At 42.9% G+C, this 17407-nt stretch overlaps 1 protein-coding gene across 4 annotated transcripts in view; it reads left to right on the top strand.

Moving 5' to 3' along the window:
• Positions 1-6380: 6380 nt before the first annotated feature.
• Positions 6381-17407, top strand: part of Mbd2 (methyl-CpG binding domain protein 2) — a 61550-nt gene continuing 50523 nt past the window's right edge. For 2 of the 4 annotated variants that reach the window (XM_040741621.1, XM_040741622.1), the window contains exon 1: positions 6381-7051. In XM_040741621.1, the coding sequence (XP_040597555.1) occupies positions 6507-7051 (545 nt within the window). In that variant the 5' untranslated portion in view covers positions 6381-6506. The remainder of the gene's footprint in view (positions 7052-17407) is intronic. The other 2 variants (XR_002383732.2, XM_021229814.2) reach the window with 2 other exon arrangements.

Genomic DNA, 17407 nt, shown 5'->3' with positions numbered 1-17407 from the left:
AGACACATTCCCAAACATGACAGCTTCAAAGGACATAAGATATCTAGTAATAAACACGATTGTAAAGAAACATGATTGTAAAGAAAAATGTTGCATGTTCTTTTTTATCTGACATACTTAGTTCCAAGTCTCCAGACGTATACAACCTAGAGTAATTGCATGGTAATTTCTGAAAAAGTAATAAGAAGTCATATTATTAACTATTTAGCAAATGATGCCTGTATTACATGTATGTGAGTATATAAATGCACTCCATTCCCACTCCTTAATCTAACAGTCTGAGACACAGGGGTTCACACTAGAGAACTGCCTGAGTCACAGCATGGCTTTCACAGTCATTGAGGGTGGAAACTGCATGTTATCAAATAATGTGCTGTGCTGCATGTGTCCATGACCTAGGTTCTCAGATAACAAGAAGTCTGGAGATAATAGTTGCCAGACTCTGTTCAGTAGCTTTATTTTATTTTTTTGTTTCTTTTTTAATTTAAATTAGAAACAAGCTTGTTTCACATGTCAATCCTAGCTCCCTCTCCCTCCCCTACTCCCCCATCCTCCCAAGCCCCCCAGCTCCCCCAATTGTTCAGTAGCTTTATAATGTCACTGATTCTTCATCTTTGGTTTTGCTATTCTTATTTGTATCAGGGTTCTTTTCCCTTTGTGGTCTTTGCTTCATTGTTGCAAAATGGCTGTTACACTTTTCTGAAATCATGCCTGTTACTTTAGTAACACAAGCAAGAGGGTAGTGCCATCATGTCCTCTCTTATTTTAAACTGAGGTAAACATTTTTCTACAAGCATCCCCACTTGTCTTCTGAGGCACTCATCTGAGCTATGATGAGAAAGCATTCACATTTTCTAGTTACTAGAGTGGAAGTGGACAAGGAAGCTAGAGTTTGCTGCGGACTGACTGGTGATGCCAACTAATGCATCTGCCACAGATAGGGACACAAAACATTGTTGAATCACAATTGTTCTCAACTTCCACCCAGGGGACAGACTTCCAGGCTTTGCAGAAGAAGTGACAATAACTGATGCCTGGAGGCAAACAACTGTGACCAACAAGTCTCCCACGAAAAGAAGGTCTTCCAATTAAGAAAACAGTAACTTCCTCTGGGCTAGATGAAGAGTCTAAAGTTATTAATAGTGAAGTTGCTCAATATCTAAGATACATATACCCCTTTGTATTTCCAATATTGGGAACATAATGCACTTTTCATAATTCTAGGGAAATGCCTCTTATACCACGTAACAAAGCAGTACCATTGTGAAGTTGTGACCAAAGTTTGTTTTTCTTTCAGTGTCAAAGATCTTGCTGGTTTATTTTAGGGGGAAAATCATGAACCAAAGATTATATATGAAATCTAGCCCATTCATCCAACAATAGAGTTTTAACGACCTCTGCTTTCCACCACCCAGGTGTACAGGCAAGAACTAAACACCAGCTGTCGCCCTGAAAGCCTATCTGCTCTTTCCAACATTTTCCCTTTGTTGACCAAGTGAAGAGGAGGTTAAGCGGATAGTGAAAAAGTAATTTAAAAAAACACACTGTTGTTATATTTCATTATGAAAACAAAGAACAAATTCAGGGATTGAAACCTCACTGCTAGAGGGGAGGCCTGGCTTCAGATCTATGCACTTCACTGACTAGCAGATACTCCTGTTAGTATCTTTGGGTGTGACAAAATAACAAAAGAAGAGCTAGAATATTGAAAACAATTGTACTTTTGCCAGAGTGTATCCGCGTTAAGTGAGGACCAAATCATCATGCCTGCCTCTCAGAGCATAGGGACAGACTTTGTAAGACATTTCGAGAGTGGGAGGGCAACCAAAGAGACGGCCTCCAGCTCTAATTAGCAGGCCTCATGATTCACTGAGTTGGCACAACTACTGTTCACCTAATTTCCAACGAAAATAAAATGCTGCTGGCAAGGCATGTCAAAGGCCTAATGACACTTTCAAGTACACATGGTATAAATAAAGATTTCGTTTTTTAAAATAACCATCTACTTGGAATGACTACAGAGAGATTTTGTGCTTAATAGCTCTAACCAAGAAGCGTAAATTGTCTAAAAAGCGAGTGAAAACAAGAAGAGGTGAATTTTGAGTCACAGAAAATCATTTAAGAAATGACTTATATTTCTCAAGTTTCTGCTGCTTGTAACACTATCCGTAATGAGTGCTGATGGGTGATGTATAAAAGTATAAAATACCCACTGCTAGGGGAAGGGAAATGGATCTTTGGGTTTCAGGACCATGAGACAACACTTGATATACCAAATAGTGGTTTTGAACTATAATTTGGCCTGCAAAACACCAGAATGTTCTGACATTTGATCTACCTGAAATCTGGCCTGGCAGGGACAATGTTGGACACCTGTAATCAATCCAAGCTACCCCGAGATCTCTGAGGGAGAAGGGCTTGAGCCCAGCAGTCCCAGACACCATAATAAAATTCTGCCTTAAATGACTAAAAGTACAAACAAGGGCTGATGAAGGATGCTATGTGAATGTTTGCATCAGAAATTACATCTCAACCAGACAGCAATCGGCTGCCCCAATGTCTCAGTGTCACTCAAGAGAAAGTTTTGCCTGACCCCAGCTCAGAGTCTGTTTTGCTAGATTGCCTAAACCCTTTCTGCTTTCCCTGTTTTTTTTTTTCACCTGTGCACTTCTGCCACTCAAAGTTGGAAAGATCTTACGTGCTTCTTCCAAGAACTTTTCATCTAGCGAAACCTGTGTGTGATGGCCCTCCCATTTCTCTATCACCCTCACTCAGCTCACAGAAACTTTCCTTATCACTCCAGGCCTCCACCCTTGCACAAGCTCCCCAGTTTTTACACTTGGTGCCACTCTGCCCATAGCTATTTCCCTCATCCATGTGCGGCCTTTACTGTGATTATTGAACTTTTTCTCTCACCAGCTCACAAACTTCACCTTCTTTAATTTCACTCCTGTATCCCCAGTGCCTGTTGCTGGACCTGCCTGGCACCTGTGGATGGCTCATCAGATACCAGACGAATGCACTGAACGGATACAAATCATTTTAAACCATGTGCGCTCAAAAAACGAGTAGCACACCTACTTCTCCCTGTGGCATGGGTTAGGTAAAAATAAAAGCATAACATTGTTTCAGTGCCCTGAGAAACACATAGCACATTTTTTTTATTTCATTAAGAAGAGACTTCAAATTCAGCTTATAAACATTTGGTTATATGAGTTACAATGTTTTCTACAACAGCTTTAACTCAGTGTTCATCATTCCCTATAAATGGTATAGGATAAATGGCATAAAAATAGGCTCACCAAACTAGACTCTACTTCATAACTATCCCTGGATATAAATATCTTTGTCTGCGTTTCTGCTCCATGGATGTAAATATCTTTATCTGTGTTTCTGTTCATTTGAGTTAAAGTTATTTGACTCCTCCTAATAGTCTCTAAAATTACATGTGCACACATTTCTATTTTTGTTTACTTTTGAATCAGGTATAGATTTCTTCTTAAGAGTACTTTGCATTATATTTGCTTAATTTACAATTTACCTCCAAACCGTGGCATTTTTTAGAGTTTATCTTTTAAAAGCAATAGCCTATGCTTTGGACTAAGGACCCTAATGCAGGAGCTAGCTCTCTGTGTTAGCTAGTGGATGATGGTATTAAATGATAAGGTCCCACAGTGAAAACTGCAAGTTGCTCACACTCGTTATGTGGAGAGCAGAGGAGGGGGTTAGAAGGAAGATAAAGTTTAACACGGCAACTGAGGAAGGTTATTGAGATGTCTTAAGAGTTGGATGTGAAATAACCAGACTAGACAGATAAGGGGGACAAGGGGCTCTGGACTAGTGAAAGGAAACCAGCTGCTCCTCCCCTTCACCCTGTCCTGGCTAGTTTCTTGTCAACTTAAGTTTGAGTCATTTGAGAAGAGGGAACCACAAAACACCCCCAGCCGACTGGCCTGTATGCGTGCCTATAGGCAGTTTTACTGATTAATAATTGATTTGGGAGGGCACGGCTCACTGTGGGGGGTAATGCCACCTCTGGGTTTGTTGTCCTGGGCGGTAGAAGAAATCAGGCTGAGCGAGCTGTGAGGAGCAAGCCAGCGAGCAGTTTCTCCCAGGGCCTTTATTTCTCTTCCTGCCTCAAGGTTCAAACCTTGGGTTCCTGTCTTGGCTTTCCTCAATAGACTGTGACTGGAAATATGTAATCCAAATAAACCCTTTGCTCCCCAACTTGTTTTTCGTCCTGATCTTTATCACAGAAATAGAACCAAATAAAGACATCCCTCAAACCCTTGAGGGACATCCGTCGTAGGCCACCATTGGTTTCTCTTATATTTTTGCTTGTTATGCAGCTCCCTGTAACAGATTAAATTTTAAGGATTGCTTCCAGCAAAAAACTTCCACCTTGGAGACCTCAGATTACCCCACAGACAAAGAACTAAACATGAAGCAACCCGAGAAAGATTGAAACTACATTTTGGTGGCTGTTATAGAGTGAACTCTCTGCCATAGTAAAACTACAAGCTGGTCAGGTAATTGTGAGAACAAAGGAATCTTCGTTTAATTAACAGCACTGGAAACACTTGCAAGGTCAGACTGTATTAACACTGACCAAGTGACTAACAGTTACCAGTCAATAACTAACAAGGTTGGAGTAAGAGAGGAGTTTCAACCACCTCTAATTGGGTAAGCATCACGTGAGCAGCTCGTGATCATCTTCCTGGCCTGGGCATGCAGGGCATGCATACAACTTGCAATTCTTGCCTTTTCTCAGCCCATGTTAGTAACACAGATCAGCCAATTTCAGTAGAGACTGTCTCAGCCTTTGTCCAGATTCTGCCACGGCCCTATGAAATCCCCTAGACAAAGGAGTTCCGTGGTTTTTTTCCTCTCTTGGAAGCCCCTCCTACCCTTGGAGATTTCTCTCACCTAATTTATTACTTTTCTGTAAATCTCCTCAATAAAGTTGAATCTGCTTTGCACTGTCCCAGGAGTGTAGACATCTTTTAAGTTTTATTGTTCCGAGATAAGGAACTCTATTCAGTGTCCCAGAGACATCTACCCTTGGTCACTATGTGAGTGGCTCCCTGGTTCATACCAACTGGATTGTAAAAGGTCTCATAGCTCTGAAACCCTGCATTAATCCAATTCTGAAACTCTCCTAGCTCTTACATTCCATTTCTTCCAGCTAGCTCAAGACCCCACTCCAAGTCATAAGGGAACCTTTAAAAAACTTGATAGGATTATAGTAGGAAAATCACATGTGACAATAAAACTTCTGGAATTCCTAAATGCATTTTTTTTCTTAGTAGAGGAACATTAAACTATATTTACCAGAATTTAGTAAATTGAATCTGGTAGAAGCTAAAATAATGAACTTAAATGCACGTGACTTGTTTCATTAAAATACATTTATAGGCACGATAGGGGCACAAAATGGAAATATAAAAATTTTCCAAAGTATATATTTTCCCATTTAAGGTATCACTACTGTTTTGCTGTTTCTTTGTAGTTCTGGGGATGAAGTCCAGGGCCTCACGTATACTAGTTTAATGTGATTCCCTGAGCTGTATACACCGCTTGGCTGTCTCCTTCAGTTTTCACCTTCACAAATGATTCCCCAAAGCACACAGTAACAGTACTGATCTCTCCTTGACAATCCAAATGCTGAATAATGAGATGGTCGACTTAGATGAAGTACACTCAGATTCCTGAAGTAGTTAGTGGGTTAAATTGGACTTTCCACATAAAGATGTACTTAGCAAGTGAGAGGACACCGACATTTTCCTGTGAGACAAAGCAGTTTAAAACAAGAAAAGATCCTTGAAATGTGGTCAATTCTAGATGAATTCAGATTTTAGACATTCTACTGAGAATCTAGAAGTCAAACCTTTACCCCAATTCCTATACCCTTAATACATCCTAGGAGAATTAGTGGCCCTGACCCCAAGCACTGGAGGACACTGACAACCATTTCGTGGGGATACTGTTTCATTCTTTCAATTTGAAGTCCCTGGGATACCATGGTGGACAGGAGGCTAACTGCTACTGCGTTCAAAGAACAGCTGAGTTTGGAAATACAAAATGAGATGTCTGTTAATTGAAGAAGCAAGCACAGGTAGCTTCGCACGGTGGCTACATTTTAACCCTACTTGAAACAAAGTACCCGGGTCACCCTGCACACTTGTCAGCCAGATTCCACCAACCTTCAACTCTCCGCGCGCCCAGTGGGGGGGGGTTGGGCCGGAAGGGCGCGGCGGGGGGCGGGGCAGGTGGTCTCGGGGGGCGTGGTCCCGAGGAGGCGGAGACAACATGGCCGTGCCCAGAGCTTGGAGGACCTAAGAGGCGCGGCCGGGGCCACGCCCCGGGCGGGAGGGCCGCTCTGTGCGCGCCCGCTCTATGATGCTTGCGCGCGTCCCCCGCGCGCCGCGCTGCGGGCGGGGCGGGTCTCCGGGATTCCAAGGGCTCGGTTACGGAAGAAGCGCAGAGCCGGCTGGGGAGGGGGCTGGATGCGCGCGCACCCGGGGGGAGGCCGCTGCTGCCCGGAGCAGGAGGAGGGGGAGAGCGCGGCGGGCGGCAGCGGCGCTGGCGGCGACTCCGCCATAGAGCAGGGGGGCCAGGGCAGCGCGCTCGCTCCGTCCCCGGTGAGCGGCGTGCGCAGGGAAGGCGCTCGGGGCGGCGGCCGTGGCCGGGGGCGGTGGAAGCAGGCGGCCCGGGGCGGCGGCGTCTGTGGCCGTGGCCGTGGCCGTGGCCGGGGTCGGGGCCGTGGCCGGGGCCGGGGCCGGGGCCGCGGCCGTCCCCAGAGTGGCGGCAGCGGCCTTGGCGGCGACGGCGGCGCGGGCGGCTCCGGTGTCGGCAGCGGTGGCGGCGTCGCCCCCCGGCGGGAGCCTGTCCCTTTCCCGTCGGGGAGTGCGGGGCCGGGGCCCAGGGGACCCCGGGCCACGGAAAGCGGGAAGAGGATGGACTGCCCTGCCCTCCCCCCCGGATGGAAGAAGGAGGAAGTGATCCGAAAATCAGGGCTCAGTGCTGGCAAGAGCGATGTCTACTACTTCAGGTACCTTCCTGGGGGGCGGGGGAGGTGTCAAGTAGGAGTCTGGGGCCAAGTACCGGCCTGGGCAGGGGTTGCAGCATTGGAACGGAGTCCTGAAGATATATGACAAGGACCGGGTTAGCTGATAAGGAAGGGGGGGGGGCTGAAGCCCTTGGCAGAGGTTAGACCTCAGTGGAGTGAGGGACCCAAGTGTTTGAGAGGTGAAGAGGGCACATTCTGTAGAAGGCTTCCGGGAAAATGGTTTGCGAACGCAGGGTTAAAGGAGGGTTGGTTAGTCATTCCATGAAAGGGTTAAAAGAAGGTGTAATTCATCGAAACTGTAAAACCCAGTCACTGTTGGCGCCTGTCCCAGCATGTCCCAGATTCATCATCAGAAGTGCGTTTAATCTTGCACATGTGGAAGAGTTAGCCTTCTACAGGAAGACAGTTGGAGTGAACTTTGGAGGATTCAGGAGGTTTCACAGAAAGTAGGCAATTAGAACTCCAGAAACTGTGTGGAACGCTTTGGCGTGGCAGGACATTCTCATCTTGTGACAACGGAGGAAGTTGTCAGACTCCTAGAGCAGCGTTTGTTTCCACCCCCAGTGAACATGTGGCAGGGTCTGGAGACGTGTTTGGTTCTCACCTGGGGAGAGGGTGCTGCTGGCCTCTGGAGAGGAAAGGCCGGGAGGTTGCTGTGGCTGTGCTGTAGGACTTCAGCAGCCCGTGCAGTCACTGCCTTCCCCCAAGTGCCAATCAGGAACAAAGTTGAGAAATACAGCCGAAATGTTTCAAGGTTTTCACTTGAATGTCAAATTGCAGTCCTGTGGTTACACTGCTGGTGTCCTTCATGTGTGATGGGTGGCAAGCTCAGGAAAGGGTCAGGGGCCACTGATACCAGTGGGATTATAAACAAACCGAATGTTCCTCCACACCATCCCATTTATCAGAAGCACAAACATGGTATCTTCGGTAGTCTGGAGTGACAGATTGAACGGTTTTCAGGCAGTGGAATATTTGAGTGTTTGGGAACTAGTCCTTAGTTATCCTGAAGCTGGGATAATGTGAAAGATTTCCTATTGGTCATTCATCTGGGGCAGGGGGAATATGCTTATGTATAGTATTTCCAATTTCTACATGCGAACATTTAAGTTTAAAAGGTTAAAAAGTAGTGTACAAGCATGTGCATCCAGATACAGGAATGTAGTTACTGCTGGTAGAGAACATAAATTTGAACATAATTGTTTTCCCTTCCTCCTTGGTGCTGTTGGTCAAACCTGGGGCCTCCCCCAAGGGGCATCCACAGGCAAGGAGTCTGCCACTGAGCAGTCTCCCCAGACTCTGAACACATTCTTGTCTGTTGCTCATACACGGGGATGATTAGTTTACTCTTTTCAGCTCTTGTGTTCCAACTCATTCTTTCACTTTGTTTGAGAAAACTTATTTCCAGTGTTGGGGATTGAATCTGTTCCTTGCACACAGTGGGCAAATGCTGTAAACTGACCTGCTCCCTTGCCCCCCTTTAAAATTTTGCATCAAGAGCCTTGCTAAGTTTCCCAGATGAACTGAATTTACCTTGAGCTGTTTCTTGCGAAGCCCCCTGTGTAGCTGAGATTACAGTTCTGTACCACCAGGCTTGGCTAGAAAACAAAGTATGAAGGTGATTGTGTGGGTTTGTTTTAATTTCTCCATTGCTGTTCAGTTCCGTGCTGTGATGGTGCTAAAAATAAAACGCTAGGGGTACATAGTGGCCCATGCCTTTAATCCCAGAAATTAGGAGGTGAGGCAGGTAGATCACTGAGTTCGAGTTCCAGAAAAGCCAGGGCTACACAGAGAAACTCAGTCTCAAAAAACAAAACAAAAATTAGAACACTACTACTCTCAGATACATTTGTTTCATTTAGTGCTGTTTCCACTCTTTGCTTTGGATTTCATTTGACTGTTATCTTTTCTAGGTGAGCAGTGTGCATAGGCTTTGTGGGAACTGCTGCCATGTCTTAGAGGCAGTTATAATTGACAAGATTTTTTTTTTTAAATCTGGGATTGAATCCCTTGAAGAAGCTCCATTCTTAGTTGAGCATTGTGGAATTTGTATTTCGTTGCTTACAGAACTTGTCTTGGATTATGGTTTGTTTGGCTTTGGAGTGATGTATTTATTCAAACTAACTTCGCATTATTGAAAAGCTGGTGTTTTTCTTTTTCTTTTTCTTTTTTCTTTTTGGATATGTAGCTGGAAAAGCTATTTCAAAAGCTAAACTGGGTGTGGTTGCACATGCCTCTAGTCCCAGATACTCAGGAAATTGAAGGACAGGATCACTTGAGCCCAGAAGTTTTGACCATCCTGGTTAATGTAATGGGACTCTTGTTCTAGACATACACCATTACAGGCTGGTGAGATGATTTGGCAGGTAAAGGTGCTTGTTGTCGAACCTGATGATTTGAGTTTGATCCCTGGAGCCCACATGGTGAAAGGAGAAAAGTCCCTTTCAGAAGTGGTTCTCTAACCTCCTCCTCGTTATCCTATGCACACTGTCCACCACATACACACTGAATAATAAATACATGTATGTAAAAAATTAAAAATAAAATAACCAGAGCTTTGGACTGTTGTAGAACTCTTGCCTAAGATTTTTGTTTATTTACTATTATTGTTGTCATTAAGATGGAGCCTCAAGTAGTCCTGACTGACCTTGCACTTAGAAATCTGCCTGTCTCTGCCTTCAAAGTACTGGAATTAAAGGCGTGTGTCACCATACACATCAAGCATTTTATGTAATTTATGCATACGTGGTGTGGAGGCCTGAGATTGATCTCAGGTTTCTTCCTTAATAGCTCTCTACCTTCCATATTTAGTCAAGGTTTCTGACAGATCCTAGAGCTGGCCTTTTCATCCAGTGGAGCTGGCCTCTCCCAAGTGTGCTGAGAGGGAGGGATTCAGGTAGGAAGGACTCATGCATGGATTCTGGGGATCACACTCTAGTTATCACACTTGCATTTCAAGCGCTGTACCCACTGAGCCATCTCATCAGACCTTGCCTAGTCCTCCAGGCTCTGGGCTAGTCCAGTACTACACAGAGCTCTTCTGTTGGTAGTCATGTTTTCCTGACTCTGTTCTACATTTTTAGTAGCAGAGTTTTCTTTCTTTCTTTCTTTCTTTCTTTCTTTCTTTCTTTCTTTCTTTCTTTCTTCCTTCCTTCCTTCCTTTCTTTCTTTCTTTCTTTTTTTTTTTTTACAAATTTAAATACTAATGCTTCTTGGTAGATAATCCCAATTTAACCAATTAAAGCCAACTTTCTGTACAAATTCATCTTTAGGAAATTCATTAAGCACTGTAGTGGTAATTATCTTTTTATAAGACTACAATGTGATTTCTTGTACTTTGAAATGGAAAGGACATTGAAGAGATTGGTGCTTATTTAGGGCTACAAATAGTGTTTGTAGTTTGTTGACCTCTTGCAAGGTGTTAGTGACTGTAAAATTGCTGTCACCTGTTGTGATTCTCTTCAGAGGCTATCCTATGAACACTAAGGCATGAAATTTAGTGTGCAGCTTGTAGCCCATTAGTTTTTTGACTTGTGATGTCAACTTTCTGTGGCGGATTATATGGTGATGGGCCAGTGTAACTGAGTTCATGTTATTTTCAGACTCAGTTTTACATGTTGGTGTCCCATATGATACCTGCTCAGTAGGTTAAGTGTGAACTCTCCTGCTGGTAATGTGAACACCTTTACCCAGCTGTTCACACAGATTCTAATAATGCTAACCTCTGAATTAGTCTGCCCCTGGGGAGATAATTTAAACTGAGCCATGCCTATTAACAGAGGGAGTACCTGACACTTATTAATTGGGCTGAAATTAAATGTACAGGGGAAGGCTTAGGTTTTGGTGGAATATGTTTTGGCTGCATCTTGAAACCGCCAAGAGTTGTAATAGAAGCACTTCTGGTTGCCAGTTAAGTACTATAATTACACCTTCTTTCAGGGCTCCTGAGATAGTGCTGTGGCAGTTTATGTATTATCGTCCAAAGCATGCTTTAAAAAAGGGTGTGGTTTGCTAAACTACTGGATCCATTGGTACAGTTCCTGAAAAAATTCATTGCCACGTTTGGACCCATAAGACAGTAACTTTATTCTTGGCTTTGATCCTCCATTTCCAGTATTTGGCTTTCAGTGTAACACGTGCTAGTTTGTGTTTCTGAAATACTTTTCTCTTCATGAGTTCTTTAGGAACTTGCTTTCTCTTTTTTTCTTTTTTCTTTTTTTTTTTTTTTTTTGCCTCCTGTGCAGCCCTTGTTGGTCCTGGTACTAGGCATATACTCCCAGACTGGCTTTGAAGTAGTGGCAACCTATCTCTGCCTCCCAAATGCTGGAATTACAGGCACACGCTATGGTTCTTGGCTGGTTTCACTTTCTTGAACTACAAAGAACAGGACTCCGATGTCGTTGAGGTTCATAAAAACCACAATGATCTTAATAGAAGTAGGAGTCTCCAGAGGAGGCAGCTGGTTGTAAGATTCGATCTGGAGATGGTTCTCCAACTCCTGGCTTAACAGTGAGCAAGTACAGCTTTCCCCGGGTTCTTGTTTGCCCACTTATTAGTGGGGTCTGGTTGCCACATATACCTCACAATATTTGACACAGGGAGTAATATTGTCTGTCCTTGCTCAGGTAACGAGATAGGCAACACATTCAGTAAGGAGTGACCTATAGGTTTACTTTTGTTCACAATTGAAGGGGGTACAATCCATCGTGGCTGGGGAGGCATGACTGTAGCTCTATCCCAGGTTATTACTCCTGACCCAACCTTTAGTATTGGAAGCAATCTAATACTGTATAATTTCATCCATAAAGAACCTCTTCAGTAGGTTGCTTGTGGTGGTAAAATTGAAACATGGAAATTTTATAAGCACACATAGTGCACTCAGTGTTGCAAAACTAGAAGAAAAGTCAGCAGTCACGTCATGATTATTTCTGCCATGGCGTGCTTTCTGCGTGGGTTCAGAAGAGGGAAACATGTTTATTCTGAGTGCTGTGGGGTCTTCATGGTAGACATAGGAGTTAGGTTAATAAAAGTAGGAGTCTCCAGGGGAGATGTTGGAGATTGTAGCGTTGCATTATGGACCAGGTAAAAGATGGGTCATTCAGCCCAGCTCATTCATGATAGAATGAATTAACCAACATGGATGGAGCAAAGGTCACGGGTAAGAGAAGTGGAAAGTAAGGTTGAAAGGTTGAAGGGAGCCAGGGTAAAAGGGCCGCAAATGCAGGCCTAAAAATTTCTCTCTCTTGCTAATGGGAAAATCCCCTGACCACTGTTAGCTTTAGGTTTTCAATTTATTTTATACTCACATAAAACATAAAAGTGATGTATTTATATATTCTAAAAACTAACTTTACATTGCCGGCTTTTAAAGAAGAGCTGTTACAGTTGAGGTGCTGTTTTAGGAAGAACATTTGGGGTACCTTAGAATGCAGAGACTAACAGATAGTTCATTAGGGTGACCAGAGGGGATTGAGACCACTTTGACTGTGGCCATGCACAGGATGAGTTCACAGGTGATCACTTAGTGATGAGACCTGGAAACAGAGATAATATGGAAGTAGGTGATAACCCCCTGGGGCACTGCTGTGCTGGGCTCCTGGTGGCCATTTTAGGAGAGCTTACATTTAGGGAGTGGAGGACTTGTGAGGAGTAGCCTCAGTCTGTCTTCCTGTCAGTCCACACTGTTTTCTGAAGCAGGAGTAAATGTTTTCTGACAACAAGGTTTGCATTTAAGTGTGAAAGATAATTCCAGTTTTCACTTTTTTTTTTTTTTTTGCCTCAGATAAAATTTAGTTTCTTGGTGAGTTTTTAATGTTACGGAAATCTTTTGTTGTCAGTATTTACTCAAGCTTGAACAATTTAAAGGGGGAAAGAAACGACTTAAGAACTCTAAGGGGTTAGAGAGATGCTCAGGGGTTAAGAGCACTGGCTGCTTTTCCAGAGGACATGCGTGCGTTTCCTTCCCAGCCTCCACATGGTGACTCACCCCCATCTGTGACTCCAGTTCCAGGGAACAAGGGCACAGCACACGTGTGGTATCAGTCATACATGCAGGCAAAATGCCCATACACATAAAATACATTTAAAAATTGTGTTTTGATTTTTAAAGTTGAGGTTTCGGTTAATCTTTTTCAGCGTTAAAGTATACAGAGTTTTCGTGTGTGCGGGTTTTCCTTAATTCCTTATAAAGTTCTTGACCGTGGTGGGCAGTGCTGCACTTGTGAATGTTCTTCATCAGTGTAGCTGCGCCCCTGCCTTCTGAGACGCCCGTCCTTCACAGACTCCTGCGTGCCGTCCACTGTAGCGACTGTTGTGCTCACAGCTCATGTTGGCAGCAACGGCTGCCTTTGAAGATACATTTGTGTGTTCTTTTTAACTCACTAAAGCTGTAGTTCATCGTGTCATCAAAATGTGTCCTGCGGTTAGTGAAGGGGTCAGAGGACAGTTTCAGTTGCAGGCTGCTTGTCTGTGGAGGCAGAACAGGGTGCAGTTGTCCACCTCAGGCGATGGTGCTTCCAGGTGAGTTCCCAATGGGACTCAAGTGCAAACGACACTAGTATTCTTCTATGTCAGGCACACTTTTAATGTTTTCTTCTACATAAAGTTAACATAGTTATATTTAAGAATCTTGGGCTGGAGAGATGGCTCAGAGGTTAAGAGCACTGGCTGCTCTTCCAGAGGCCCTGAGTTCAAGTCCCAGCAACCACAGGGTGACTCACAACCATCTATGATGAGATCTGGTGCCCTCCTCTGGCGTGCAGGCATGCATGCAGACAGAACACTGCATATATAATAAATATGTAAATCTGAAGAATCTTTAAGGTGGAATTAGGTTTAACAATCACCTTAAATGGTTTGACAGGTGAAAGGAAGATGGGCTCAAGTGAGGAATATGTCTTCATATGAACTGAGATTCAACTCACGGTTTTGACTTTTAATTATATAGTGCGTAAGAGAAATTAAATGCATGATTGCAAGTTGGTTCAGGAATGGGGGGCTGTTGACAGGGAATTTTTCTTTGTGGTTGAAACTGAGATAGTATTTCGTTACTGGAGTAACTTTGGTCAGAGCAAACTGAAAATGACTAATATCATTCACCAATCTACTAGTGTTTAAAAAAAGCAATACTGTAGACTTAAGTTACGAATTGGTACTTACTAGAATAAAAAACTAGTTGACATTCTAGAATAAAAGCTTAGTCACTTTGCAAAGTCCTGGTGTTTTTGAGATATAGACGGTAGCAGCCATCTTAGAGGGTGGGTGGGAATGTGGTCCCTGTGTGTGCTCAGTGGACACTCACAGGGTCAGCTGCTGCTGTGCAGATGGTGGGGTCTCACGAGCTCATTTCCTCCTTAACTATTGGAGGGTTAAAATTCTCTTGGGCCTTGTCCTCCTATTGCTTGCCCCATCTCCTACAGAGCAAGGACTCTGGTCTTAAAATGCCCTGGGGCAGGCAGATTTACTTTCTTGAAACTATTACATTTGTGTGACTAGAGTGAAGCAGAACTCACGAGGCACCACTTGATATTGCAAACCTGCATTTTACCCTTCTTGGATTATAGAGTTTATTAGTGGAGTCTGTGAGACTTTTACCCTGGGCCTTGTGCTTGATGGGCCAGCTCTGTACCCTGACCTGTGTCTGCAGCCCAGAATAGTCTTGGGATTGAGTCCTCAGTATTTACATCTCCTTGGAGTCTGGGGAGAGAAGTGTCTAGAGTGTAATGACTGTAGAAGCCTTGACACTGAGGTGCTGGTGTATTCTCAAGGTGACTTTTAACACATAAGGAAACACATCTTGCACATTCAATTTTGAAATTTATTGGTTCGTCACAAAATGACTTTCTGTTTGTCTCAGCCACATGCTAAACATAGTGGGGCTTACTTTTTGATAAAAGTTACTATTGAATATTTTCATGTTCTGAAAATAAGTCAGTTGTAAGAAGGGCCATGCTGGAGCTCCACATTTTTATTGAATTAAAAGAATCCTAGAGGGAAAATCTGGTTGAGAGTTTTGTGGAAAGATGTTTTCTTGAGCCCAGGGCCTTGTAGGTGCTAGCTGAGCATCCTGTCATTGAGCTGCATCGCCCCTTACCTCTTAGAAGCTGCCCAGGCTGCGCTTGAACTCTCTCTTGCTTCGCCTCTAAGTAGCTGAGATCACAGCATACATTACTAACTTCTTCCCTCCCTTCCCTTTCCATTCCCTTATTCACTCCATTTTTTTTAGGATAGTTTATCAGACTGTTACCAGACACATGACTATTTGATTACAAGGCCTTCATCTGTATTCTAACTTAATTAAAACTGCAGTCATATAAATGACTGAGAAATATATTTTTTACAACTTTTCAAGTTAATTTGAGGTATTTAGTAAGCCTTATGTAGTAAAACTGACTAAACATGAAGTTTTTAATTTTAAGTATATATTTTTTCCTAGTGTGCCTGGGAAAGAAAACTATATTCTTTCCTATTCAATTGATAAGTTTCTTGCTCTCAGACAGTTGCTTTGTTTAATGGTTGCCTCTATATACTGCATTTGAGAGTTTTAGAAAAGGGGGCTTACAGCATTTGGTTGTTGGAAACATACAGGAATTATAACAGAATAGAATTTCAGAGGATTGTGCAGTTGTTTTTCATTTGGATTTGAGGCTAACAAGGCCTCTTAGGTATACGACAATTGAGATAGGCTTGAATGATTTAATATATCATTGACAAATTCATTCTATCTGGAAAGATGGACTGGGAGGAATCACAGGTACATGGCATATTTCAGAGACTGAAGTTGGAATTCAGGATACCAAAGTTGACAGGAATAAGTCTGCAAATAGTACATTTGATTGAGCTCTTTTGATGATGGGGTAAGAGGAAGGCATTTTGTCACCATTGGGGAATCTGAGCATATAGAGTTTGAACTTGGTGCTGGATGGGTGGCAGAGGGATGTGGGCACTGAAGGATCGTAGTGTTCATCCAGCTTGGAGGGTTAGGTGCCACGTGGGCAGTGATGTTCCTGGCAAAGATGGGAGTAACTGATCAAGTACAGGCAGGCAGGGAGGGGGGAAGCATGTGATTGGTAGTGACGATCAAGCTTAGGGCAGTTTGAAAGTACCCTGATGGTTTATTGTGTGGTTTGAGCAGAGAGTTTCCAGTATAAGTTGCAATTGGATTTGAGGTATTCTGTATGGGATCATGTCTTTTTTCCAGACTGGATTTTGGTTTTGGCTACTTTATTTTATTCTCTTATGGTCTGGTTGTTGGTGGTTGTAATCATCATCTGTTGGATGGATTTTGTATAATTTGAACTGTGTTCCAAGTATGCCTAAGTCATGGGATTGTGAAAAGCAAAGGTTAATAGTTCTCCCAGCTGTCCAAAATCTGTGATGACAGAATGCCGTAGAATGTGACAGGTTACATGTATTGTTTCTTAGACTTGAGCCTGAAGTTACTTTAGTTCAGAGTAATGCTTTATTGTTTTGTTTTTCATTGTTGTAAGGTTCTTTGTTGAATTATTTTTCACTTATTGTGACTAGTTAATGCAGGGTTAAATTCTAGATGTGACATGCCATCCTCTGAGATGCTTTCTGGAGTTTTTTTTTTTTTTCTGCAGACATAGTCACAGTTTGTTCTAGCTGTTTGGCTTATCAAAATTATTAGATAAGACTTTAGGGACATTGTCCCTAAAAACAATTTATTGCAGACTAATGACACAGAAATCCTATTAGAGAAAGTCTGTTCTGTGCAGCCCTGGCACTTTTATAAGTTTGCATCTTCAGCAGTTTTTTTGTTTACAAGCAGTAAATTATTGATTGAGTGACTTGTGAGGCAGGGTCTCAGTCCTGGCTAGTCTGGAGGTAGCCTGTGGTTGAAGCGACCTTTAGCTTCCACATTTAAGTGCTGGGATTGCAGGCCAGACCTGTGCCATCACGCCTGGTTAAGAAGTTATTTTTGATAGGCTTACTTTATTTAACCTTTTCTCTTTAGATTCCTGTGCCTTTTTTATTTTTACTTTTGTGATTATAATTACAAAATTTCTCCCCTTTCCTCCTTTCAAATCCTCATATATGTATTCCTCTCAGGTCTCCTTCAGATTTATGGCCTCTTTTTTCATTAGTTGTTATTACAGACATATATGAATATACAAATATATCCCTAAATATAACCCGCTCACTTGATATGCTTATTTTGATAGTTTGCCAAACAAAAGTCATGTCAGAATTGTATAAACAGGTTTCCAGATGTTCTTGCTTGTTTTTCATTTCTAGTTATTGTAGTTTTAGTATTAGTAGGAAGCATTTATGTGTCAAAATTTGCGTTTTTTTCTGTTATAGATATACTATAAACTT

This window comes from Mesocricetus auratus, unplaced genomic scaffold (genome assembly GCF_017639785.1).
Source record: "Mesocricetus auratus isolate SY011 unplaced genomic scaffold, BCM_Maur_2.0 Super-Scaffold_6730, whole genome shotgun sequence".
Taxonomy (NCBI): domain Eukaryota; kingdom Metazoa; phylum Chordata; class Mammalia; order Rodentia; family Cricetidae; genus Mesocricetus; species Mesocricetus auratus.
The sequence above is the reverse complement of the archived record's forward strand: the minus strand, read 5'-3'. Positions and strand labels throughout refer to the sequence as shown.